The sequence below is a fragment of the Gorilla gorilla genome, chromosome 2 (assembly GCF_029281585.2).
Source record: "Gorilla gorilla gorilla isolate KB3781 chromosome 2, NHGRI_mGorGor1-v2.1_pri, whole genome shotgun sequence".
NCBI classification, from domain to species: Eukaryota; Metazoa; Chordata; class Mammalia; order Primates; family Hominidae; genus Gorilla; species Gorilla gorilla.
Window position 1 is genome coordinate 74,381,705 of NC_086017.1, and position 27,983 is coordinate 74,409,687.

Consider the following 27,983-nt stretch of genomic DNA (forward strand, 5'->3'; position numbering starts at 1 on the left):
ATCTGTCTTACATTTTCTAATTGTTTTGTAAGTGTTCGTGTGATCTCTTCAATATAACAGTAAGCTTATTGAGAGCAGGGCCTTACTATTGCTTTGTTTATTGAATCAGCTATGGTTTGTAACATACGACTAGCCACTTAAATATTATATCCTAGCTCCTCAATTAAGATTTCCAGGACTAAGTGTAGCTTAGAGGTCTCTCAATGCCAGTTCCATAAATATTGACTAACAAAAGTTTATAAACACTTCTGGAGTGCTAGATTCCACAAGATAGAGGTGACCAGAGGACTTAGTTTGGACTAAATCAGTGGTTCTCAACAGGGCACGATTTTGACCCCAGGGGAAATCTGGCAATGTCTGGAAACATTTTTGTTTGTCACAACTGTGGGGGGCAGGGAGTGGTGCTGCTGTTGGCATCTGGTAGGTAGAGACCAAGGATGCTGCTGCGATGCACAGGACAGCCCACAACAGAGAATTCTCCAGCCCGAAAAGTGCTGAGGCTGATTGAAAACCTGGTACAAAGGGTAGATTTACCCTAGAATCTTGCTCCCTTCTTTACTTTCAGCATGACCTCAGGCAAGGAGACCATCTGTAAAATGGATTAGTAAGACTTAACCTGTGAATAGGAGGTGATTAGACAGAAGACACAATGCATGTCACTCATTACCTGGCAGACAGTAGGTAATATTTAAAAAATATTTTTGGGCTGAGTGTGGTGGCTCACACCTGTAATCCTAGTACTTTGGGAGGCTGAGGCAGGTGGATCACCTGAGGTTGAGAGTTCAAGACCAGCCTAGCCCCAACATGGTGAAACCCCATCTCTACTAAAAATACAAAAATTAGCTGGTCATGGTGGTGCGTGCCTGTAATCCCAGCTGCTTGGGAGACTGAGGCAGGAGAATAGCTTGAGGGCAGGAAGTGGAGGTTGCAGTGAGCCCAGATTGTGCCACTGCACTCCAGCCTGGGCAACAGAGTGAGATTCCATCTCACATATATATACATATGACATTTTTATGACAATATGCTACAGAGGGTCATGGTTCTTATGTGGCATGGCTGCCGTGCTCAGGTGTTTTTGACTGTAGCTGCACTGACGCCCCCTCAGACACCGGATTCTGTATGTTGCATTATTCCACTGGCCATTTTCTTTTCCTTTTTTTTTTTTTTTTTGAGACAGGGTCTCACTCTGTCACCTAGCCTGGAGTGCAGTCGCATAATTTTGGCTCACAGCAACCTCTGCCTCCCGGGTTCAAATGATTCTCCTACCTCAGCCTTCTGAGTAGCTGGGACTACAGGTGTGCACCACCACGCCCAGCTAATTTTTATTTTGGTAGAGATGGAGTTTCACCACGTTGGCCAGGCTGGCCTTGACCTCAAGTGATCCACCTCCCTCAGCCTCCCAAAGTGCTGGGATTACAGGCATGACCCACCGCACCTGCTACCCCCTCCCCTCCAAATTTTCTTATCTTACTATCATTCCTGCCCCCAGGAGTGGGTCCACATAACTCAAAGTGCCCAGGCCATCCTAGTGCCAAGAATGTCCCTCTTTTCTCCCTCCATTATGCTTTCCACTCAGACTGCCTGTCCCACCTGTACTGCAAGAGAAAGGAGACTTGATCTGCTTTGGCACTGAAGTTTTCCGGAGGTCCAGGCGGCTGACCCAACTTCTTTCTGGACAAGCCCCCAGCCGACCTGGGCGTCCAGTGTCTGAACATACTCAATATATACGTCTACTAAGTCTGCCTTCCCAGAGGGGTTGATGAACCCAGATCCAACAGGAGATCGTCCTCCTCATTCTCCTTCTGCCCTTTCCAGTTTAGGGATCTGCATTTCAGCAAATGTCCTAGCTGATTGTTAGCACTCTGAAAGTTGAGTTCCACCAGAGAAGTAAAGACCTAATGTTCTTTCTGGCTCTGCTCTGGGACATCTTTGCCCTTAAAGGCCTTATCTTCAAGGTCTAAAGGGCACACGAGTTGTAAATACCACCTTCTGTTGCCTATTCTAAAGAAGAGTGATTAAGAGTTATACGTTTACTAGTTGGTCCGTAAAGGTTTGCCAAAGATGTGCTTAGACCAAAGGATAATCCTGTTTTCTGTTGTACAAGAGCAAATGTTGCAGAAATCTTGCCTGAAAACAGAATCAAAAAGACACGTCTACTATCATGGATATGAATTCACACACACTTAGGTTCAAATCCAGACTCTACTGAGCGGCAGCTGTGTAGGTTTGGGCAAATCCTCCCAATTTCTACTCCTTACCCTCCTCCTCTTTAAAAAGGAGGCATTTTCATAGAATACTGTGGTGATTTAAATGCTACATTGAGTAGACAATACTGAGTACAGTGACTAAAGCATAGACGCATAATAAATGGTAGCTATTAATACCATCAATAATAATAGTGTCACATCTACTGTCATCAGGATAAAAAATATTCTGGTTATGTTTCAAGATGAGGGCTGTCGGGGAATCCACTCTTATTAATAAATACATCCACAAAGCAATAGTGGTCAGTGAGGTAAAAGAAAGAAATTCTCAAACACAACATCATTCTGCTTTGATTTCTGTGCAATCACTAGGTCAAAGGCTGAACCACCTACTCCGAAGCAGTCTCCACAATCGCGCTTTCTACAAACCTTTTCCTGGAAAACTGATTTGAAAAACTCACATCTTGCATCAGTGTAGCTGGTGCTCAATATGTGTCTAAGGAATTGAATTCTTAAAGTACCCAATATGGTTTGAAGAATGAGCTGGGAAAAAATACAAATTAGCCTCTCTCAAGCTTTGGGTTTTCCCATTTAGGAATTGCTTCATTGTCAGGATTTAGCAAATCAATCAGTTCATTTGTCTCTGAATTATTAAAATAAATGAATGCAAGTTACTTTTTATTTACTTAAGCTTCCCAAAGGATGTGCAAATAGAAACAAGAAAATCCTGAGACATTTGAAAAAGGCAGGACAGGGCCAATCTATTAGCCACTAAAATGCAACAGACACCAATGGGGTTTTTGAAGCCATCAATTGCCCTAAAAAAAACTGTACTTCAAAAGTTTTTGATTCCTGGGTAATGGAAGAAAGGCTCTTTTTATCATTATGTCCTTTGTTTATTTTCCCTCTCTCCTGAGAGCTTCCTCTCCACTTCTCTAAAACGTTTAGCAATGCTCTTCTAAAGCTTGAGGCCGAAAAAACGCCTCGTTAAAACAACGTTCAGATGTGTTTGTCTTCGGACGTTCTCTGTAGTTGGGGGTAAATCCATCCTATGGAGACAGGGCTTGGGATTCTGAATGCATCACAGAATCCCAGTCTTCAGACTTTTGAAGGTTCACAGGCAAAGTGAGAAACTCTTGACAGAGTTTAACAACAGCTTTGTGAAGACCTCCCTTAAACCTAAGAGAAAACTGGCCAAGTTCTCCTGCCCAGAATCACTGAGTTCATTATGTTTGTCCTGCCTTCCAAGGGCAGAAGCTTCTTGTAAAGACTAACATCTGCTTTGCAAAATTAGCCCGAGCTGATTATGACAGCATGTTTCAAAAGACAAGCTAAAACTTGCCACGCCTCTCTCAGGCAAGAAAGTGTAGAACCACAGAATGGGCAGAAAGATTGCTGCTGAGTGGCTCTGCTGAAAAGCCATCCAACAGAAGATGATGAATTTGCACTTCTGGTCCGAACACTGCAAACTTTGTAGAACTGAAGTAGGGGTAACAGGTTGAGTCAATGACATCCACAGAGCCCCAAGCCTTGGTCCCGGAGGACTTCTAGAATATATTATTATCTCATGGATATTCGTTAACCTGTCATCCTCTCTAATAGGCTACAGATTTCTCAAGGGATGAATGTTTGTGAGTCTCCAGTAAAAAGGATGGTGCCTGGCACAAAGTGAGCACTTGAGAAAGGTCAGCTGATTTGTTGCTAAGACTATTCTAGAGCCATTTCTGACTACCATTCAGGAACCGAAGGAAACCCAGATAAGTCTTGAAAATTTTGAGATCTCCAAGTCAAACTTTTATTTATTTTTTAAAAAATTGGTTTCATGCTTACTTTGAAAAATTTAGGAAACCCAGCAAAGTTAAACATTAAATTTAAAAAAAAAAAACCTTACCAATGCACCCAACTAATATTTTGAAAAAGTCCTTCCAGACTTTTTCTGTTTATACATTAAAAGAAAATACAGATGGGATCATACTGCATGTAGTGTTTTACATCTTGTTTTTTCTGTCTAATCCACGTAAAGTGTTTTTCTATATCATGCAATATTCAGATTCATAAAGGCTGACAGTGGTGTGTTGGCACTTGCTTGAACTGGCTTTTGAGAGTCAACTGTCTTCCTTCTTCCTAGCCCTCCATTTAGTGACATAATGTTGACGGCTTGAAATCAATTATAGGGAGAATATTTACACCATGGCAATTGACAAATGTTACAAAGCAGAACCTTTTTTTTTAGAAGAGTCAGTCATTAAATATTTACTAGCACTCCGCTGACTGTACAATATTCATTTTATTAACCACCATAATTTGTTTAACCAAGCCCTCGCTAACCGACATCTAATTTGTTTCTAAGTTGGCGTGTTTTGTTGAATGCAGAAGTTAGGCATGTAGCTATGATCATTTCCTTAGGACCCAGTTTCAGGAGCTGAATTACGAGATTAGACTCCAGAGCGTTTGAGAGGGTCTTGATACATGTGGCCAAACTGCCCTCCAGAGCAACTGTTCTAATCACATTCCCAGGAACAGATGCAACTGAGGATGTTCCCGGGAAAGGAGGGAGGTGAATCCCTGGCAAGGGGGAAGGCACCAAGGACATACCTGTGGGCACTTGGCAGCGCTGTAGCAATCCCCGGCTGTGGCAAAAGGGACGGGATGTCCTTCGCTTGTCCTTGCAAACTGTAAGTCAGTGGCTGTGGGGTGGAGAAGGGGATAAAGGCAGGGGAAGGTAAGAGTGGGAGAAAGGCAAGGAAGGAACAGGACATTAACACGGAGACAGAAGGGAAGAAGAAGAATAAGAGGGAATGGGAGAGAAAGAAGCAATGTGAAGTATTAGTGGGCAAATGGATCCAGATGCTCACTTGCTTTTTCCTGATTATATTTGTGGTTCTGCGAGCTTCATTCCCCGGGCTTCATCAGCCCCGAATGTCTGTCTCCCCACAGTATGGAAGCCAAAAAGGGGGTTTCAAATGACTTTGGAATTGATTCCTACATAAATAAATATGTGAATCACCTCACTTAAATGTAGCGTAATTGGCTGGTTGAGAACCTCCTGTTATCCTGCATCACGGGCTTCAGGCCAGGGGGAAATAAGCCAGGAAGAGAGCATTTCCAGCTACTTAGGAGCGATTCCCTGAGGTTTCCTCTGTCCTCCCGTGGCCTAGGCACTATTATTGCCAAAATGTGGTGCAATTAGAACCCCCATCTTGAAATTATTAATGGCAGTTTCTCAAGTTCGGGGCTAGCCTGTAATTTTTTATTTTTTAAAGAGCCAATAAATACAAGGCCAACCCAAAGTGTACGTTGTTAACCCCTACTGTAGCTCCTGAGATGAGCTCTGCACATGCAAAGGGAGGAGTTAACCTGAGAATCCTGCAAAAGCTGTCTGCCAGGGAGATTGGAGGCCAGAGGCAGGTTTCATCTTTCTGCCTCGTCTTTCAGGAATGGCCTTAATCTTCCTACAGTTCACTACACTTTGGTGAGAGGGAAATCCCAGTGCTCCATTCTGCAAGGAAAGGGGCCCTTGCTTGCTTCAGCATGTAGAACCCTTGGGTCTTAGCTGGGGTGTTTTCCTAAGTAGAGAAACTGCAGACCCTCTGCCTTTACCCCTCATCATTCTAGCTCAAGGAAATTTAAAGTATCTTGGTACAAATCACGTTTAATCTACCTCAAGAGAAAAGTAATGCAATATTATGGGTATAATGTTAATGAGGAAAAATTAATTATTCATTATTTCTGTTTTTCCTTTATGCAAGGGAACATGTTGAGGTATTTTAGCTGTCTTTAACCACTCCTATGATTAATGTCCCCAGCAGAGATGCAGTGTTGGCGAGAGTATGAAATCAGCCCACACACAGGCTAGTTCAGAAAAGGTAATTCTGTGTTCCATTTTTCTTCTGCACATTGACGATTGAATAAAATTAGTTTTACGTCTGTGTAAGCATGTACACTGTGCTGGCGAAAGCTGGGCTGGGGGTGGTGAATGTTGCCCATGAATTTCTTGGCTTTGGGGTTTTGTATCTGCTGTTTATTCTACCTTGAACACTTCTGCTACCACCTCTGCTTCCCCCACACTGACCCCTGTGCCTGGCTAACCCTAACTTGACCTTAGGGTCTCTATTTCAATGTCATATTTTCTGGAATGCTGCCCTGACCTCCCACATTTCAGTGGTGCTTCTTTCATGCACTTTCATCTACTTCATTCATTCATTCAATTCATTCATCACAAATCGGAGAGAGCACCTGCCTTGTGCGAGCCACTTTCCAGGCACTGGGGAATACAGCAGTGAACAAGAGACAAAACTGCCTGCAGGACTATCCTCGCTGCACTGTAAGCTCCCAGTGTTCTTCCTCTCCATACTAGCCAATGTGCAATGTGCAATGTGCACCTCCCTGCTAGCCAATGTGCAAGACATGCTTGCTGTCTGAATGGAGAGAAGAACGCACACATTCCCAAAGGACTCCTCACTAACTTACTGATTATCTGCATGCTGGTCAGGTCTATTCTGATTTTCTGAAAACTGGAAAACCCAGCGGCCGTGTAATCCTTCCGACATTGGCAGTCATCGCGCCGGCTCCCATTATAGGGACATTCTGTTGGGTTGTGTAACCTAAATTATACAGAGAATGTTCTGGTAAGGATGGGAAAGCATTTCCAGGGATCTCCAGGCCTCTGAGATCTTCTGAGCCTGGCTCTCCTACCTGTGCCCATAAACCTCGGAGAAATTCTCAGAGTCTCCATGCACCAGTGTCACGTACTCTTTGGGGTGGTCAGAGTGCATCCCCGCGCAGAATATCTGAAAGACCATAAATAACCCATGAAGAGTGGCTCAGAAATGAGGTAATGAGAGCGGTGATCACTCACTCTAAAAATATTCTTGAAATAATGACTGGTATCTGACATTCACCTTCAGAAGCTTTCCTCTAATCATCAGGAAATATTCACCATCTTCACTGGCACCTTTGAGTCTTTTTACCTCCTTGCAATTCTGGGGTAACTCACCTAGAAAACACCAATCACAAAAAATAGGGTGTGATGATCCGAGATGTGAATTATCTGCCTATAGAATGAATGACATTGTTCACACTAAAACTTTTTAGCAAAGCGAATGATTTCCTTCAGAAAAAATTCTATATTTCTAAAAAGGGCAGGCAATCAAATGAACAAAGATATCCTGTTCTTCATGCTAAAGAAAGATAACTTCAGTTGGCCAACTTACAGTTATAGACATTACGGCAGGTTTTTCGTTCTTCTGGCTTCAGATCAGTGTGGCATAAGTGGCTGGGTTGGTCCTCATTGGTTAAACATTGCACAGATCTCTGCATCACTCCAACACCACAAGACACTGAGCACTGTAAGACAAATGAGAGTCAGCGGTGTGGCTATGGAATGTGGGAGGCATAGGCTTCTGGTGGTGTGGAGCTCAGAGCCCTGATGTCATCATGTACAGGGTGTCACTTCAGACCCTGTGTGGCTGAATACAAAAAGCTGACATTTACTGAGCACTTACTATGGGCCAGTCTCTGTGGTAAGCTTTATAGATTCATGTTCATGCATTTATACAAACATATATATGTATAAAACACTTAAATGTGTGTATAAAATTTGTGTAATTTTACACACACACACACACACACATAATTTTTTCATTTAAGCCTCACAGTACCCCTATGAGATAGTATTACCATTATCTTATTTTTACAGGTGGGAGATTGGGGCTCAAATTTAAGGAATTTGTTCAAGGTCATAGTGGAGCCAGGATTCAAACCCTAACTGCTTCCAAGTCGTTATACACTTTTGCCTGATCACTTTTCAGTTCTTTCTTTTTTTTTTTTTTTTGAGACAGAGTTTTGCTCTTGTTGCCTAGGCCGGAGTGCAACGGCACAATCGCAGCTCACGGCAACCTCCGCCTCCCAGGTTCAAGCGATTCTCCTGCCTCAGACTCCTGAGTAGCTGGGACTACAGGCGCGCACCACCTCGCCCAACAAATTTTTGTATTTTAGTAAAGCAGTGTGTAGAGGGAAATATATAGTACTAAATGCCCACAAGAGAAAGCAGGAAAGATCTAAAATTGACACCCTAACATCACAATTGAAAGAACTAGAGAAGCAAGAACAAACACATTCAAAAGCTAGCAGAAGGCAAGAAATAACTAAAATCAGAGCAGAAATGAAGGAAATAGGGACACAAAAAACCCTTCAAAAAATTAATGAATCCAGGAGCTGGTTTTTTGAAAGGATCAACAAAATAGATAGACCGCTAGCAAGACTAATAAAGAAAAAAAGAGAGAAGAATCAAATAGATGCAATAAAAAATGATAAAGGGGATATCACCACCGACCCCACAGAAATACAAACTACCATCAGAGAATACTACAAACACCTCTACACAAATAAACTAGAAAATCTAGAAGAAATGGATAAATTCCTTGACACATACACTCTCCCAAGACTAAACCAGGAAGAAGTTGAATCTCTGAATAGACCAATAACAGGCTCTGAAATTGTGGCAATAATCAATAGCTTACCAACCAAAAAGAGTCCAGGACCAGATGGATTCACAGCCGAATTCTATCAGAGGTACAAGGAGGAACTGGTGCCATTCCTTCTGAAACTATTCCAATCAATAGAAAAAGAGGGAATCCTCCCTAACTCATTTTATGAGGCCAGCATCATTCTGATACCAAAGCCGGGCAGAGACACAACCAAAAAAGAGAATTTTAGACCAATATCCTTGATGAACATTGATGCAAAAATCCTCAATAAAATACTGGCAAACCGAATCCAGCAGCCCATCTAAAAGCTTATCCACCATGATCAAGTGGGCTTCATCCCTGGGATGCAAGGCTGGTTCAATATACACAAATCAATAAATGTAATCCAGTATATAAACAGAGCCAAAGACAAAAACCACATGATTATCTCAATAGATGCAGAAAAGGCCTTTGACAAAATTCAACAACCTTCATGCTAAAAACTCTCAATAAATTAGGTATTGATGGGACATATTTCAAAATAATAAGAGCTATCTATGACAAAACCACAGCCAATATCATACTGAATGGGCAAAAACTGGAAGCATTCCCTTTGAAAACTGGCACAAGACAGGGATGCCCTCTCTCACCACTCCTATTCAACATAGTGTTGGAAGTTGTGGCCAGGGCAATTAGGCAGGAGAAGGAAATAAAGGGTATTCAATTAGGAAAAGAGGAAGTCCAATTGTCCCTCTTTGCAGATGACATGATTGTACATTTAGAAAACCCCATTGTCTCAGCCCAAAATCTCCTTAAGCTGATAAGCAACTTCAGCAAAGTCTCCGGATACAAAATCAATGTGCAAAAATCACAAGCATTCTTATACACCAATAACAGACAAACAGAGAGCCAAATCATGAGTGAACTCCCATTCACAATTGCTTCAAAGAGAATAAAATACCTGGGAATCCAACTTACAAGGGATGTGAAGGACCTCTTCAAGGAGAACTACAAACCACTGCTCAAGGAAATAAAAAAGGACACAAACAAATGGAAGAACATTCCATGCTCATGGATAGGAAGAATCAATATCATGAAAATGGCCATACTGCCCAAGGTAATTTATAGATTCAATGCCATCCCCACCAAGCTACCAATGACTTTCTTCACAGAATTGGAAAAAACTACTTTAAAGTTCATATGGAACCAAAAAAGAGCCTGCATTGCCACGACGATCCTAAGCCGAAAGAACAAAGCTGTAGGCATCATGCTACCTGACTTCACACTATACTACAGGCTACAGTAACCAAAACAGCGTGCTACTGGTACCAAAACAGAGACATAGACCAATGGAACAGAACAGAGCCCTCAGAAATAATACCACACATCTACAACCATCTGATCTTTGACAAACCTGACAAAAACAAGAAATGGGGAAAGGATTCCCTATTTAATAAACAGTGCTGGAAAAACTGGCTAGCCATATGTAGAAAGCTGAAACTGGATCCCTTCCTTACATCTTATACAAAAATTAATTCAAGGTGGATTAAAGACTTAAATGTTAGACCTAAAATCATAAAAACCCTAGAAGAAAACCTAGGTAATACCATTCAGGACATAGGCATGGGCAAGGACTTCATGACGAAAACACCAAAATCAATGGCAACGAAAGCCAAAATAGACAAACAGGATCTAATTAAACTAAAGAGCTTCTGCACAGCAAAAGAAACTACCATCAGAGTGAACAGGCAACCTACAGAATGGAAGAAAATTTTTACAATCTACCCATCTGACAAAGGGCTAATATCCAGAATCTACAAAGAACTTACACAAATTTACAAGAAAAAATCAACCCCATCAACAAGTGGGCGAAGGATATGAACAGAGACTTCTCAAAAGAAGACATTTATGCAGCCAAAAGACACATGAAAAAATGCTCATCATCACGGGCCATCAGAGAAATGCAAATCAAAACCTCAATGAGATACCATCTCACACCAGTTAGAATGGCGATTATTAAAAAGTCAGGGAACAACAGGTGCTGGAGAGGATGTGGAGAAATAGGAACACTTTTCCACTGTTGGTGGGACTGTAAACTAGTTCAACCATTGTGGAAGACAGTGTGGCGATTCCTCAAGGATCTAGAACTAGAAATACAATTTGACCCAGCCATCCCATTACTGGGCATATACCCAAAGGATTATAAATCATGCTGCTATAAAGACACATGCACACGTATGTTTATTGTGGCACTATTCACAATAGCAAAGACTTGGAACCAACCCAAATGTCCAACAATGATAGACTGCACTAAGAAAATGTGGCACATATACACCATGGAATACTATGCAACCATAAAAAGGATGAGTTCATGTCCTTTGTAGGGACATGGATGAAACTGGAAACCATCATTCTTAGCAAACTATCGCAAGGACAGAAAACCAAACACTGCATGTTCTCACTCATAGGTGGGAACTGAACAATGAGAACACTTGGACACAGGGTGGGGAACATCACATACCGGGGCCTGTCATCGAGTTGGGGGCAGGGGGAGGGATAGCATTAGGAGATATACCTAATATAAATGACGAGTTAATAGGTGCAGCACACCAACATGGCACATGTATACATATGTAACACACCTGCAATTTGTATACATGTACCCTAGAACTTAAAGTATAATAATAAAAAAATTATATTTTAAGTAGAGACAGGATTTCACCATGTTGGCCAGGCTGGTCTCGATCTGCTGACCTCATGGTCCGCCGACCTCGGCCTCTCAAAGTGCTGGGATTACAGGTGTGAGCTACCGTGCCTGGCTGCCTGATCATTTTTCAAGACTGAGAGCTGCCTGGTCCAGAGCCAGGGGGCTGTGACAGTCTTCCAGGGCAGTCCCAATTTAAAATATTCTCCCTTGTTGTATCCCAATGCAATGAAGTATTTCTTACATAGAAGCACTAGAACATACAGACTTCTTAACAACATAAGCAACAATAACTACTCCTTCTGTAACTCTTATGAGTATCAGATTTTAAGCATTTTTTTAAAAAAATTTGCAGTAAAATATATATAAAACATTTGCCATTATAACCTAAGTGCTTTGTATGTATAGGCTGAGTATCCCTTATTGGAAGTGCTGGGGACCAGCAGTATTTTGCATTTAAGATTTTTTTTTTTTTTTCAGATTTGGAATACTTGCAGTATTACTAGTTGGATATCCCTAATCTGAGCATCTGAAACTCAAGATGCTCCACGGAACATTTCATTATGGTGTCATATCGGCACTAAAAAATGTTTGGATTTTATAGCATTTTGGATTTTGGATTTCTGGATTAGGGATGCTCAACCTGTGTAACCTCATTTCATCTTCACAACTACCAGTTTTGCAGATGAGAAAACTGAGACACAAAGGTTATGCAACTCGCCCAAGGTTGTTCACCTGGGAAGTGGCAGAACCAGGGTTCAGATCCAGACTGTCTGGCTTCAGAGCCCATGTTCTAATCACCAAGCCACTTTGGTAAACAGAAAGAAGTCCCTTTGATCCCTGTTAGCCCATTTCAAGTTGCTAACTCCAGGGTTTCTCCTGGAAGTAGAGTTACTAAGGAGAGTGGGTTAGGCAGGACATATTTAAGACGGGGTTGAGATCCAAGGGCTTTCAGATTTGAGTGCTCAGTCTTCTACTTACACTCCCCCAGTTGCCAACTCTCCAGGTGGCCGAGACAGGGCACTCCCTCAGGTAACAGGGGTGAACACTGGGGGGCTGCGTGCCCGGGCAGTTGATGGTGGTTTGGTAGCTGTATTCATAATTCTCCTTCCCGGTGTAAATCTCGCTGCACGAGACAAGCCTTTGTTTGTAGCCTTTTCCACAGGTCACTGAGCACTGCAAAGACAGGGATTGAGAGGAGAGGTTCGAGCAGTTCCTGGGGGCAGCCCACAATAGGCCCCTGACCTCCACACCAAGCGCTGACCGTGTGACTATGCTGCAGAAAGCTCCCACTTCATTAGCTTATTTATTCATTTCAAGTGGCAGGCCCTGAGCGCACAGGAGACAGGCAACCCTACAGGGTGCCTCTGGGATCTGGTGCTTCCACTGGCATCTTCTGAGCCCCCACTGCAGGTGGGGTTGCCTCAAGCCCCTTCTGGAGGTTTCGAAGGGAGGAGGAGGGGGAGGTGCTCCAGCTGTCATTCATTCAGTTTGCATCTTCAGCCCAACTGCACAGGTTGGCAAACTGCTCTTTTCTAAAGCTATGATGACCACCAAATTGGGAAGGGAAGAGGAGACAGCAGCTGACCCGTGAGTCGGCATTTTGAGTGTGAAATCCAAGCACTGAGCCAACGGGGACTCTGGGACTGTTTTCCTTCCCTCCGTGGTGCTGTTTGCTTTCCTACCTGCCCTCCATTTAATTTCTTTCTCCTCTCTCTCTCCGTGGCTATAGTTTTTTTTTTTTTTGTTTGTTTGTTTGTTTTTTTTCTGAGACTGTGTCTCACTCTGTTGTCCAGGCTGGAGTGCGGTGACATGATCTCCGCTCAATGAAACCTCCATCTCCCAGGTTCAAGTGATTCTCATGCCTCAGCCTCCCAAGTAGTTGGGATTACAGGCGTGCACCACCACACCCAGCTAGGCTATAGATGTTGACTGGCATGTTACCTTTCTGCTTTTCTACCTCTTGCTCTATATCACGCACTCATCTGTACTCTTTCATCCTAAGTCTATGGCATTTAAACATACTCTACCAATACAGAAATGCAGAAGAAATACACATCGTTATAGTGTCCCAACTTTCAACCTCCTTAGCTAAGTTTTTTTTTAATCATTTTCTATTTAAAAAATAAAACTGAGTTACAATTAATTTAGTTTTGATGATATTTTTAGGCAACAGCATCAAATAACTGGTCATCTTTTGTAAACGTGCTTCATAAACTTGGGGTAGAGTGCCGGTATTCTCTAGACTTACGGTTCTTGGGTGAGGGTGGGATAAATACCCCAAAACAGTATGCCACATTTGGTGTGTTATGCTTTTTCTGGGGTGAGGGACCACAGCTTTCATCAATTCTCAAGGGCAGTTAGAAGCCACAGTGTCTGCTCTGCCCTAATGTCTCCTGCTGCTTTTAGTCACATAGTTTTCTTCTCCTGCAACTTTTCCAGGGAAAAGGCTCTCCTTGAAGAAATCCCAGAGGCAGGAGAGAACAAGTCCAGCTAGAGGCACGCAGAGCATCCCTAGGCCTTCCCTTCCAGTTGGCTCGAGACATAGAAATGCTCTGTGTACATTTCTTCCTTCTTTGGCTGCTGCTGTTCAAATGTTTGAAGGCCAAGTTGACGCCAGGCCAGGAAAGTGTAAGGCCAGCCCGGGGTGTTTCATGCAGATGACTAACAAACTCTGTCCAAGCTGTGGGTAATCTTAGTGTCTGACCCAGTGTTGCATGCATTGACATCAGTCCATACTAACTTAAACAAAGTTGTGCGTTTGAGAGGGGCAAGGAATGAGACTCTTGACCCCTACAAACCAGCAGCAAAAGTAGTCCCCTGGCTATTTATGTGGGGGGGGGGGGCCCAGTGGGAGACAGGCATTTGCTGATGGAACTGAGCCCCAAATACGGTCAGGCTAAACGCAGAGGCCTCCACATCTCTATAAAGAAGCTGGCAAGAACAGATGCTCTCAGCTAGCTGATATCAGCATTGTGAAAATGTTGACTGCTGCTGGTTTCCTCAAACCATTTCAGAGAGAAACTTATACTGTAGACTCTGCATGCCTTGGTGTATGTGCTTGGTTCCACATGAGCATGTATTACTCTTCTAAACTGAAAATAACAGCAAAGCAAAACAATAAGACTGTGGGCTCCCTGCATGAGCTGTACACTTCAGGCCCTGCTAGAAAATGCATGTGTCAATCAGGACTGACAGAGCTCTTCTTTGCCAGTCTAGCTCGGGCCTCTGCCAATTCAGGTGGAGTAGAGCTCAGAGAAAAACACACAAAGAAGCCTCCAGGTAATAGAGGTCCCAGAGAGAAGGCATGTCATCTTTTCTAGAGAGAATGCTGGTGCCAGTCCCTTTCGGCCCCTCTCCCCTCATTGCAAGTTTCCTTCCCTGTGGTCCCTGTATCTGTGCTAAATACTGTTTCCAACCCTGTAGTTGTTGCCCATAAATTTGCAGACTTTTCAATTCATGATACATCTTCAAATTTACAGAAATGTGGAAGGCTTCCTTTTTTCTTTTCAATCTTCTCCCTGTTTTATCTTTTGGGGGTTAGGGTTATATTAAAGCTATAGGAGTAATATGACTCAAGTCCCATAATAAAAGTGCTACACAAGAGATAAGCTAAGATGAAGATGTCAATCTTGGCCAGGTGAAAGGTGAGATCCCCCTGCGTTGGGATCTGGATGGGTTGGAACCTATGCCTCAAACCCAATATCAAGAACTATTCTGAACACTCATTTGGATTCCACATGTTCCTGGCTGGCCAAGAGCAAATCAATTTCGTAAAGATCAGAACCATGTCTCCTCTTCACTCTCTAAGGGCATACGGTACTACTCAGGGCATACCGAGAAGATGCAGGGTTGGGGTCGAGCAGGGTTTCCCAGCCTCAGCACCACTGACATTTGGGCCAGATAATTCTGTATTGTGAGGGCTGCCCTGCACACTGTAGGATGCTTAGCCCCATCCCTGGCCTCCACCTTCCAACCCTGGCCAGTAGGGTCCCCTTTCCCCAGCTGTCACAACCAAACTGTCTCTAGACACTGCCAAATGTCCCCTCGAAGGACAAAATTCACAGGAATAAAGGATAGGGCGAGATAAATAGAAAAGACTTTGGGATCAGCTCTAGTGCAGGAAGCAATTCAACACCCAACACACACATCATCTAAATGCAAATATTCATCTCATTAACATGTGAAATTGCTGCCTGTCAAACTTTGAAGAGACCCAGTGGCAGCAATCATATTACCTAACAATTTTCAGTACCTTTACTGTGAGTCCAGATGCCTCCCTTTCGAATCTCTAAATGCTTTTGGGCAAATGACAACTGGTTTGACTGCTACAGATCTCTTATACAGATATGAACATATTACGATGTTTGAAAATAATATAATCATGCTATGATTACTACTGGTTTATTACCATTAAAAAGGGTCTAGATAAGCATTGTGCACAGGAAGATATATGAAAAAATGGTACTTGAGATACTTTGGATATTATAGAAAATTATTTTCTTCCTCTGAAGCTGTTTGTTAAACAGGCGCAACACATCTGGTTCATGAAAGGGGTTTGTTTGCCCCTTACAATGTTTTAAAACCAAAAATTTGAGCCCCCATTTTCAAGTTAGGAAATCTCACATACTAGTCCAGACTTTTAGCCTCTCTTGAAAAATCAGGTCTGGTAACGCTAGACCACATTTCTGCATGGCCACAGCTGGAGTGAAAGAGATTCTGCTCCCTTCACACAGCATGTGCTAGTTTGTCACAGTTGCCACCTCTCCCTGTTGTATCCCTGGCACTACAATATTTTCTTATACTTAACTGTCTTCAGGCACCTCAAAGCATCCTATGAGTTTGCAGCCCCTGTAATAATTTCTTCTTTATGCCAATAGGACATCAAGGTGAATCACAGAATGTAGACCTGAAGGGACTTACAGACCATCTCATACATCTCTCCCGCTTTGCATACAAGGAATTCTAGCTTGGGAAAGCTGAGGACTTGTCAGAAAACACACAGTTCACGGTGGCAAATCGGGCAGGTAGCCTCAAGTCTCCCACATTCCTGCACTCATCCCTCCACTCATCCCTCTGCCACTCTCAGGCCATGGCTGAGCTGACGATGGTTACAGTTCCCAGGACGGTACCTCTGACCATTCTCCTGTGATCCAGACATACTCGCAGGGTTGCAAACTACAGCTTTCACGGTCCGCCGGCCGCTTGCTCACGTCACAGCGTGCACCATGCACCTCGTTTTTGTTGTCATCCACACACACCACCTTGCGGTACCTGGAGCCTTCGCCGCAGGTCTTGGTGCACTGTTAAAGACAAGCAAAAGAGAAGAATAAACCATAGTTCCTTATATCCTATGACTGTAATTATGTGTTTACCTGTCTACATAGCCTTTAAGATCATAAGAGCCCTGAGGGCAGGGATTGCCAGAGAACTTCTCGTTTTTTTGTTTTTTTTGGTTTTTTTTTTTTGAGATGGAGTCTTGCTCTGTCTCCCAGGCTGGAGTGCAGTGGCACGATCTTGGCTCACTGCAAGCTCCGCCTCCCGGGTTCACGCCGTTTTCCTGCCTCAGCCTCCCGAGTAGCTGGGACTACAGGCACCCACCATCACGCCAGGCTAATTTTTTGTATTTTTGGTAGAGACAGGGTTTCACCGTATTAGCCAGGATGATCTCGATCTCCTGACCTCGTGATCTGCCCACCTCGGCCTCCCAAAGTGCTGGGATTACAGGCGTGAGCCACCACTCCTGGCCGAGAACTCCTCATTTTACCCGTTACCTAACAACTCTGTTCCTGGCATTCACCACCCAGCTGTCTAAAGGAAGGAAGGAAAGTATAAATGAGTCAATCTCAGTTTAGAAAGGACCTTAAATCCTATTTACTTCAAACACCTACTCACAAGTGACTTGATTTTAACACTTATGGCCAAATGTTTACCAAACTGGTGTCTACATACCTCCAGGATCAGGGACATCAGTACCTTCCCAGGTAGCCATCTCATTTCATAACATGGAACCAAACAAATCTCTTTGTATGTTCCAGGCCCTTGTCCTAGTTTTCTATTCCAGGGACGCATAAAGGAAAGTTTCAGCTCTCACAAGTAATCTCCTCCAGCTATTTGAAGAGGGCTTTCCTTTAGCCCCAGGTGCCTTTTCTTCTCCAGGGGAACTGCTCTCATCCCACATCATTCTGCAAATATTCACTAAGTTCCTACTAGGTGTCAGGCCCTGTCACGGGTCCTGGGTGAACAAGAGTGCATACAAATGGCACATTCTCTGTTTTCAGAGAGGAGCTTATATGTTAGTAGCAAAGGCAGACAACAAAGAAGATAGCTAGGTAGTGAGATTTAACAATTACTGTAATTCCGTTTTCCAGATGAAGAAAATGGGACTTTGAGAGCCTAAGTTACTTGCCCCAGGTCACACATCTCTTTGTGAGGTAGACGGGACAGCTATGTTTATTCCCATAAGCCAAGGGATGATTACAGAGCAAGTGGTATGTTTCATTCTAGGATAATCTCTATGTCCACAGATTCTTATTTGTTTTGCTTTAACCAACAGCAAACCCCACCCCTGAAGTTTATCCTTAGTGCTCTGTGTTGCTAAAGGTCACTGAAAGCCTATTGTATCTAAAGCCTCTGTGTCACCCAACATTTCAAGACTCATTGGGAAGCCCCAGTGAGCTAACTGAAACCTGTACCAAGGACTGCTGCAGTTTCTTAATTTAGGCCAGGGATTGAATACCCTGTTGGCAACGGGCTTATCTAACAACAGTGATTTTTGTTGTGTGGTTACAATGTTGTCTTTTCTTTCCTTTTTTTTTTTTTTGAGACAAAGTCTCCCTCTGTTGCTCACGTTGGAGTGCAGTGATGTGATCACACTTTGCTATAGCCTCGACTTCCCTCCTACATTTTAGTCCCAAGTAGCTGGGACTACAGGCATGAGCCACCATGCCCAGCTAATTTTTAAATTTTTTGTAGAGATGAGTCTCACTACGTTGCCCAGTTTGGTCTTGAACTCCTGGGTTTAAGGGATCCTCCTGCCTTGGCCTCCCAAAGTTCTGGGATTACAGGCGTCAACCATCATGCCCAGCTAGCACACTGTCTTTTAAAATGTCTAATTTTAGTCTCTTTGCGGAGAACTACAGACCCCACCTCTCTTTTTCATCTAATGGGCAGCCTTTCCTTTTATCTCTGCCTTGCCTCAAAGTCATTTGTGTTTGGAACTCAGCTTCACTCAGAAATGTCTTCTATGATATGCCCTATATCTTTTTTTTTTGGTGATAAAATACACAAAATATGAAATTCACCATTTTAACTATCACAAGTATACAATTCAGTGGCCTTTAGTACTTTTGCAATATTATGCAACCGTCACCCCATCTAGTTCCAGAATATTTCATCACTGCAAAAGGAAGCCTTGCACCCGTTCAGCAGTCCCTCCCCATTCCTTCCTTCCTGTAGCTCCTAGCAACCACCAATCTGCTTTTTGCCTCTGTAGATTTGCCTATTCTGGGTATTTCACATATATGGAATCATCCAATATATGGCCTTTATTACCTGACTTCTCTCCCTTAATGTTTTCGAGGTTCTTCCATATTGCAGCATGTATCAATATTTCATTCCGTTTTAAGGCTGAATAAGATTCTATTGTATGGATATACCACATTTTGTTTATCCATTCCTCAGTTGATGGACATATGGGTTGTTTCTCATTGGGCTATTGTAAATAGTGCTACTATGAACATTCATGTACAAATTTAAACACATATTTTCCATTCTTTTGGGTATATATACCTGGGAGTGGAATTGCTGGGTCATATAGTATGCCCCGTGTCTTTCGTGAGCTACCCTGTTCCTTTAGGAAGGAGAAGGGATATGCTGGCATTTCCTGGTAGCCCCTTGTCACTTGCAAACTAAACTTAAAATTTCTGCTGCTTGGGAGTAAACCTCAATATCTAGAATACGGAGTCAGTCCTCATTTTTCTGGAGCATAAACATAACTTGAAACCACTGTGAGGTGAGCATGGAGGAGCAGAATCATTTCAAATTAGTGCAGGAGGCCGGCTGAGCCCAGTTCCCTAGCTCATCCCTAGCTCAGTGGTTTTGGGGTTTTCTATTCCCCTAGAAAAAAAGTGTTTTTTTCATCATTAAAAAGGTGAGATAGAGGGCCACTGAATGTTAAAAAAGAAAAGAAAAATTTAATCTGTGATGTGTAGATATATGCAAATACTTAACCACCCATAGAAAAAGTAATTCCTTAGAAAATTAGGACTTAGGTGACTCTGAGAAGATCCTAATTATTGTGCAGCTAAACCTGGACTAAACCTTCCAGTATCCTCTCTTGTTTTCACTAATCCACAAGGCTTTAATCTGCGTCAATAAGTAACAGTTCAGAGCAGAAATACAATGAATCCTAAATACTTTATGCTTGTTAAGCGTTTCTCTCTCTGTCTTAAAGAATGGTTAACTACCGTAAAAACTATTTTGCCAGCGGTGGAAAAGGGAGCTGGAAAAATTTACCTTGAATATAACTTTTACAAAATTAAAAATTAAACTAAGTAAATAAGTGACTTGCCCAGTGTTTCCTAATTAGTCAACAGCAGCTCTGAAAATCACATGGCAAGGGTTTTCTCCTGGAATCTTAAATCCTAACTAGGGTATGGGGGCTGGGTAATCAGAAAACAAATCCAGCCCATGCTATCAGGTTTTATCAGCTTTTTGTAATATGGCTTCCCCCTCAACCCTCTACGATTTATGACTCTTTCCCCTGTCCTGGAATATGATCTAGAATGTTCTGAAAAACAGTTGGAAAGTTCAATTAGCCTCATTTTAATTTCCAAAAGGTTTTCTCTAATTTCATTATGGCTTTTAGAAAAATCTCTAACACAAGTAACACCACCAGCCTCCTTGCATTTCATCACACACTATAATTCAAAAAGAAAATAATCACAGTGCTGGACTAAATCGGGCAGCTCGCCCATTGTTCTGCAAGCTACATGTGCCTTTAAATGTGCTGAAATTAACAGGGGGAAAAGAACTTTTCCAAATTTGAGGGTGAGGAAGACCTAAAGTAAACCCTGAAGGTGGTATTTTATTCAGCCAGGTAGGTTGGCCACAGAGTGATGGTCTGAAAAGGATCATTTAATGCAATGGGTAGAAATTTTCTTTGCTTAAAGATTATAATCAAGTTGCTTTACACTTTCAAATATATCTTTTGGTGCAATTCCCTAACCATGGGGGGAAGAAAACCACTTGATAGTCACAGGCTCTACCTTTTAAGGTTGTTGATTTTCTCCATGGATGAAAGACCTTGTCTTCTCTAGTGCCGGGTTACCATTGTTGCACAGTGTATGGACGGCAACTCACAGAACCACAGGGTTCCTGGGCTTTTATGTCATGAGAAGCAGCAATGACAAATCGGTTTGTCTAGCGTTGCTTTAAATGGCAACAACAAAAAAAGCAGTCCTTACTTTAAAGCTCATTTTAAAGTCAGGTATACAGAATTTAGACATTTTTGCTCCCAAATAGTATATTTTTGTTAGGGGGTGCGGTGGGGAGAAGGAGGCAGAAATAATACTATGGAGACACTTTGTAACTTTAAAGTCATTCATTCATTCAATCAGTATTTTACAACGAGCCAAGGTCTATGCTGGGGCCCCGGGAGGCAGCCCCCATGGCTTCATACCCTGCCTCTCTCCCTGTTAGGACACCCAGGGTGGCAGCTATTCCCAGCTTGGGTTCTCATGTGTTAGCTCAGCTGGCTAACTGGTGACCCCTGGGGTTTAACACCTAGGGCTACCTGTGCAGTTGTGTAAGCAGTTGTGTTCGTAACAGAGCGTGTAATTGAGTAAGAAGCCACCAGGGAGAGAAGAGGAAACACAACAGGGCAATTCCCATGATGCTGCAAAGGCGGGCCCAGGTAGCAGGAGATGAGCAGGAGGAATGATGGAGGACAGCAGTTCACCAGGCAAGGAGGGGAAGAGGACATTCTTAGGAGGGGCTCAGCATGCATGGTGGCTGGAGGTGAGAAATGGCATGGGTGGAGAAGCGGGGGAGCAGAATGACCACAGCATTTTGGGGTTTTCAGAGCAGATTATTTGTGGTTTGGGATTTTTAGAGCATCCCTAATGCCTAATGCCTGGAACTTCACCAGGGATTGATAAACGCTGGTTGAATAAATTAATAAAATGAGCAATAAAAAGTTCGTATCTGGCTCTGTGCGCACTTCAAAACCTGGTCATTCCCTACTGTTAACTTCAGGAAAATCTTTTAAATCAACTGACCAAGGACCTGCTGCTCATTTCTAACTTTTCTGTGTTAAGGAGATGCACTTGGAAATCATTCTACAGCTGATCTTAATAAAAGCCCTCAGACTCCAAGTATGTATCAGAGTGGCCCAAGTCCCCATACCGCACCAAACAGCAACGAGGTGAGCAGTTCTGCAACAGTCAGACATATCTGAGCACAGCTTGTCCATGGCATTGTGAGAAGAAAATAAAACAGCTGTTCTTACAGGAAAAACAGAGTTTGACTGTGCTTTAATTTTTTTATTTTTAATGTTTTTGAGACAGGGTCTTGCTCTGTTGCCCAGGCTGTAGTGCAGTGGCCTGATGATAGCTCACTGCAGCATTGACCTCCTGAGCTTAAGCAATCCTCTCACCTCAGCCTCCCAGGTAGCTGGAACTACAGGTCCATGCCACCATACTTGGCTAATTTTTTCTATCTTTTGTAGAGATGGAGTTTCACTATGTTGCCTAGGCTGGTCTCAAACTCTGGGGCTCAATGATCCTCCCTCCTTGGCCTCCCAAAGTGCTGGGATTACAGGTGTGAGCCACTGTGTCCAGCCTGCTTAACTGTTCTAAAAGTCATTTTAGAATGCCTTTATTCTGTAGAGTGAAAGATGAAAGTCCATCAATTAGCAGGCACTGTTCTATGTTATTTTCCTTCCTTCCTTCCTTCCTTCCTCCCTCCCTTTCTTCCTTCCTCCTTCCTTCCTTTTTTGCTTCCATCTTTCCCTCCTTCCTTTCTCCCTCCCTTCCTTTCTTCTTTCCTTCCACCGATCCATTATTTTGTTCCTTCATTCATTCAGAGATTCATTCATTTAACAGGTATCTTTGATGTTGTAGGTACCACGTTAAATGATAGAGAAGATTCTGGTGAACAAGCTTCCTGACCTTAAATAACTGATAACATAGATGAGAAAAACAGGCAAGGAGAATTCCAGGTGCTAACTGCCAGAGTACAGTAATTTGAGTGTGTTGTGAGAGCTGAGTGGAGGAGCATCTGACTCAGATTTAGTGGGGTGGTGTGATTGGCAAAGGCTTCTGAGAGGAAGTGACATCTAGGTTGAGGCCTGAAGGATAAGAAAGGGTGACTGAGGTGAAGGTCAGAGCAAGGTGGTCTTATGATGAAGAGGTACTACAAGAGAAGAGTGTATTCCAGGTAAAGGGGGAAAAGAACACATGCAGGACCTGTGAGATCTATTCCTCAATGCTGCAGATGCATAGCCCCATACGATCACAATTCAAATTTGACCAGAAGGACCTCTGCTGCTCTAAGTGAATTTATATGTCAGATTGTGATACTATTAACAAGTAAATCCTTTGTGATAATAATTCTCAAAAGAATTAAAAAGTCTTTTTTAACTTTTTTCTTCCAAACAGCCTCATGAGCATTATAATTCTAAAGTGGGTAAAACTGACCACTGCGAGGACAAATTACTCACCTGAAGCTGGCTGGTGATATTAGAAGCCCAACATTATAAGGTGCAGGCTGAGCCAAACTGCTGTCATCACCAGAAGCCTCCATCGGAAGGCCACCGTACTAAAAAGAAGTCTACTTTGGGATGGCCTAAAATGTGCTAGTCACCATGTCGAATCATGTCATCTCACCAAATCCTCACTGTGACCCTGGAGCAAAGTCTGCCATAGAATTCCCATTTTGCAGATGAGCTAAGTGAAGTCTAGAAATTCAGAGTCAACTTTTCAGAACCACACACTGAATAGAATTTTGCCTACAACATGTTGTTTCTAGGGTGTAAACAAAATGAGATGTGGATGTGTGGATAGAGCACTTTTCTCTTGTCCAATTATTCTGCCCTATATCTGAAAGTCTGGGCTCTACTCTCATGGTATCAAGAAGGCACCCCGATGCCCTTTTCCCCTGAACAACCAATGGGCCTCACAATGAACAGGAAGTCCACTGAGGGGCTCCAACATCATCAAGACTCGCCTGGTGACATGGCTTACAGTCTGATAGCTAACTAGATCAAGAATCTCCTTTTTAGAAGGGGTAGGTGTTACAACCCAGTAAAGGGAATACACTTTGATAGCAACTCTCCAGTAAGAGGCTTGGCAAATCATTGAGAGGAAAATAAAATAATTCACTTTAGGTGTATTTGGCATCAGATTAGTGAAGATAATGATTCAGAGTGTAGGTGCCAGAGTTCAAGCTTCTGGGCTTCAAATTCCAGCCATATTATTTACTAAATGCATGATCATTGATAAATTAACCTACCTAAGCCCCAAGTTGCCCCTATTAAATAAGGATAAAAATATAAATACTACATCAGAGAGTTATGGAAAGGACTAAATGAAGTACTTCATGTGAAAATACTCAACATAGTGCCTAGTTTGTAGCTTAGTAAACAATAAGCTTTATTATTTTTATTATCTTCAGTATTAGGGCCATTGTACTATACAACTCTAGGGGATGCTCCTCACATTGTATAAAAATGGCATCCCTCAAAGTTGTGCAGTATACAACCTGTGTGGCTGTACAGAACATCCCTGATGACCATGGCCATGGTGAGGGTGCAGAAACTGTGCTTCTCTAGGCAGATGCCTGGATTATTTCTCAAAAAGAGGATGGTGCCATATCCTACGGACCTAGCATGTAATACACCTTGCCAACAAACTGGTGGGTTTTACTAGTCCACATAGGGACTATTAAAAGGGGAAGCAAAAGGCAAAGTGCATACTCAAGCAAACAAGAGTTCTGAGGTGGTGGCCAGGGACTGCTAAGAAAGAAGGGGTATCCTGTAATGGGGGGCTCCCGCACATCCCATTCAGTGGGCTGAGAGGCTGCCCTGTGCTGTGGCACACTCTCTGACCTCAGGTCAAGACATCACTAGGTGTGGGAGAAAAGTGGAAACGTGTGCCTGCATCAGTGGATATCAGGTAAAACGGTGGCTGAAAGAATGGATGTGAGAGGAGGTGGCAGCAAGATCGGAGGTGAGGGCTGTGATTTAGGGGAGCCTGAAGGGTTCTGTCTTATCAAGTGACCACCCAATTTACTGTTGAACAAGGGCGCTTTTGATCATAAAAGTAGGAAGAATTAATAATTACATGAGGACTACCCCAGGCAAACAGGAGGCGTGGCTACCCTTTTCCTGATTTGATCAATTAAGGTAATTGCCCAGTTACTGTCGTCCTTCACACTCAGTCTTGCTGCTTTAGGGACATTCTGAGCAGGCTGTCAGCAGGCCTTGCATGTATGGGAAACACGAAGACTTTTGGTGGGGCTTCTCCCCACCTCCAGCTGCCCTGGGCCTCACTCTGCCAATGAGAGGCCTCCTGTAGAATACCATAGGAATATCAAAGGAGATACTCCTATGATATTCCATCCACTTTCACCACCCCAGTATTCCTTCCTTAGACTCTCCACTTTGGGTGAAGGCAGATGAGAAAGCGTGTTCCCAGGAGGGTGACTATTACACTCTGCTTTTCCTGTTACTCACAGAGTCTTTTCTCTTTGTGAGAATGGCAACCCTCTAGTAAGCTTCTTAAATAGAGGCCCAGGCCAGGCTATCTCCTGAAGCCGTCTATTCTTCCACAGAGTTTAACAGGAATATTTGAGTAAGGTTTAAAAAAGATCCATCTGCACGACACATGCAAAGAAGTAAATTTTAGGCATATTTTGCATGATCAGAGAAGAGGAATTTCCTCAGTGCATATGTGGCAAGGTTTTTCCATTCTTTGGGATGCAAAAGGAATTGTAAACAGAGTGTGCATTTTCGTGATTGGCTCTAGCATTTTCAAAAGCTGGCTAAAGCACAAGCAGTCAGCTTAGATTCATTTCTGAACACTCTCTTACTTTCCGCTCCTCGGAGCAGGGTTGAGTTTAGCATGACACAAAGAGGGACATGGAGAGAGCAGGCCATGGTAGGTCTGAAAAAAAGAATCAAGAGGTCACACTGAGGGGGAGAGAGAGAGAGATGAGGGAGTCCCCTCTTCCTTCTATATCTGACGTTGCCAATCCCCAAACCATAATAGATAACACTATTATCTCCAGTTTTCTCAGAACAACTCTGCAAAGTTATTTTATCCCCATTCTACAAATGGATAATCCAACGCTCAGAGAAATCAAGAATCCTTGTTCTAAGTGCCTTGGCTAATGTGTGGCAGTGCTAGGATATGAACCAAGTCTGTAGAATTTTATAGTCTCTAGGGTTCCAAATAACTCGTGTGGCTCAAGAGCTGTTAATCTGAAATGTAACTGCTTTAGGCATTCCTCCCTGCCACTGTCTGGTGGGAATAAAAAAGTAAAGAAGGAAAACAGGAAAAAGACTGAGTAGATGGAGAGGGTGAGTTTCCTAAAGAAAAGAAATTACTGCAAACAATGGAAGTAATCCATGAGGAGGCAAGGGAAGAGGAAGACAGGGCTGGGCGGCTGAATCCCAATGGGGTAAAGAATGCAGTTCTAGTATTTCTTAATGGTTTAAGAGAACAAACTTAGCATGAAGTCTTGCTTCTTCCACTTGCTAGGTGCTAGGTATGTGACACTTGGACAAATGACACAGATTCTGTGAACCTCAGTTTTTTCACCTGCAAAATGGGATGATGATAATAATAATAATGCTCACCTTGTCTGGTGGTTAAAAAGATTAAGGGAGGCAATGAACAAAAAGTACCCAGCACAGTGCCAGGGGTACAGTCTAACTGTTCTCCAAACCATACCCTTTCTTTATGTTCTGAAAAACTCTTCATGGTGGGGAATTTCCTGTCTTATTTTTCATTATCTCTGCACCTCAAGCAGCATGCATTTTGTTTTTTATGCCAACATCAGTGGATATTTTGCTTTCTAATTCTTTCCCCACCTTTTCTACAGTTTAATCTTCTGTTCTGGAAACAGAGGTTACCTCCTATAAAACCTCCCTGGCCAAACTTTTCCCCATGGACACAATGTTTTCCTTAACCAAACATTAACTTGAAGCCAGGGAAAAAGCAAGGCTTGTCCACTTCTGCACGGACCATCAACGGAGCAGTTTCTTCAGATACCATCCTTTTTTTTTTTTTTTAAATGTTAGAAATCTTTCACTAATTAATCAAGGTTTCACATGAATGCCTATCTTCTACCTGACAGCCAAAGTCATAGAAAGAGGAAAAATACAGAGTAGGTTCTACCTAAAGTCTGCCCTGTGGCTATTTAAACAAATACAGAATGACCAAATCTGGAGACACGCATTTAAAATATTCCTTCTATCTCCCCCTCCTTCTGTGAAAGATATCTGAATGCATTCGGCCCATGGCCTGTTAAAGTTTTTTTTTTTTTGAGGCGGCCAGACTTGGAACACTCAGGAATACAGACAGACGTAGGAATTGCTTAAAAAGAAGAAGTTCTCCCACCCTTGTTGGAGCGAACGCGCGAGTCTGACAGTGAACCTTTTGGGAAAGAGCCAGCATTGTAACCGTGCTCGGTGATTTCTCTGGCTTTATAGGGAACAGATGTGAGGATAGCAAGGGGCGCACATGTGAAATGCCTGGCAGGTACCCCTTTGTGGCTCTACTTACTTCTTGCCATTCCTCTGCCCTCCAAGTGTAGAGGGGACACCGTGGGCCTTGGCAGTCGCGTTCCGACTCCGGTCTGGTGTATGGGTTGCACTCGGTCTCTCTGGCTATTTTGTGTGTTCCGATCTGACAGCCCACATGCCTCTGCTGTACGCCTCGGCCACAGGACACAGAGCACTAAGAAGACAGAGAATGTAAGTGGGAGCTTCGGCTCATTTATTTTTGGGGGGGCGGGGGGTGTCGAGGGTCACAGAGGAGGGGAATGCACTCCTAATCCAATGACTTTCATAGCTATCACATCGCTTTCTAATTTGCAATGAAAGGGATCCTAGATCATGTCTTAAACCTGGAAACTCACTGCTTATCTTATCCATGCTGGAGAGTGAGGAAGGTGCTCAAGTTTGGAGGAATCCCTCAAGTTAATGAAATTCTTAGAGGATTGAAGAGGTTGATAAAAATCATTCTGAATCATTTAGCACAACCTGGAAATAGTGCTGCCATGAGAAATGAAAACTTGAAATGATTTCTATCCTGGAGGATTTGAGACTCATGAAAACTGGAAAGGCAGTGTTGTACAAGAAGAATTTCTTGGCAGATTAAAAATATAACCCAAGGAGAAGTAAACCACTGAAGATTTTAGGACCTTATAAGTAGAATTATTTTCTCCAGTCTCTTCCTTTTCTTGCTCCTATTCATGGAGATAAGGCGATATTTTTTTAACCACAGAATTCACTAAAGAATTTCTGTCTATTTACAACCTCAGATGAATATATGAAGAATAAAAGCTGACAGGAAAAACCATTTCCTCGGGCTTAATGTTTTC

At 42.9% G+C, this 27,983-nt stretch overlaps 1 protein-coding gene and 1 long non-coding RNA gene across 4 annotated transcripts in view; one reads left to right on the forward strand and one right to left on the reverse strand.

Moving 5' to 3' along the window:
• ADAMTS9 (ADAM metallopeptidase with thrombospondin type 1 motif 9) overlaps positions 1-27,983 on the reverse strand; it is a 172,612-nt gene that overhangs the window by 18,722 nt on the left and 125,907 nt on the right. For both annotated transcript variants that reach the window (XM_031009301.3, XM_031009302.3), the window contains 8 exons: positions 27,164-27,337; positions 16,508-16,678; positions 12,357-12,551; positions 7,418-7,550; positions 7,106-7,200; positions 6,900-6,994; positions 6,675-6,808; positions 4,800-4,891 (listed from right to left, as the gene is read on the reverse strand). In XM_031009301.3, the coding sequence (XP_030865161.3) occupies positions 4,800-4,891; positions 6,675-6,808; positions 6,900-6,994; positions 7,106-7,200; positions 7,418-7,550; positions 12,357-12,551; positions 16,508-16,678; positions 27,164-27,337 (1,089 nt within the window). The remainder of the gene's footprint in view (positions 1-4,799; positions 4,892-6,674; positions 6,809-6,899; positions 6,995-7,105; positions 7,201-7,417; positions 7,551-12,356; positions 12,552-16,507; positions 16,679-27,163; positions 27,338-27,983) is intronic.
• Positions 26,606-27,983, forward strand: part of LOC109026334 (uncharacterized) — a 32,570-nt gene continuing 31,192 nt past the window's right edge. The window contains exon 1 of one of the 2 annotated variants that reach the window (XR_008678716.2): positions 26,606-27,354. This is a non-coding gene — a long non-coding RNA (uncharacterized lncRNA). The remainder of the gene's footprint in view (positions 27,355-27,983) is intronic. The other variant, XR_010132865.1, reaches the window with a different exon arrangement.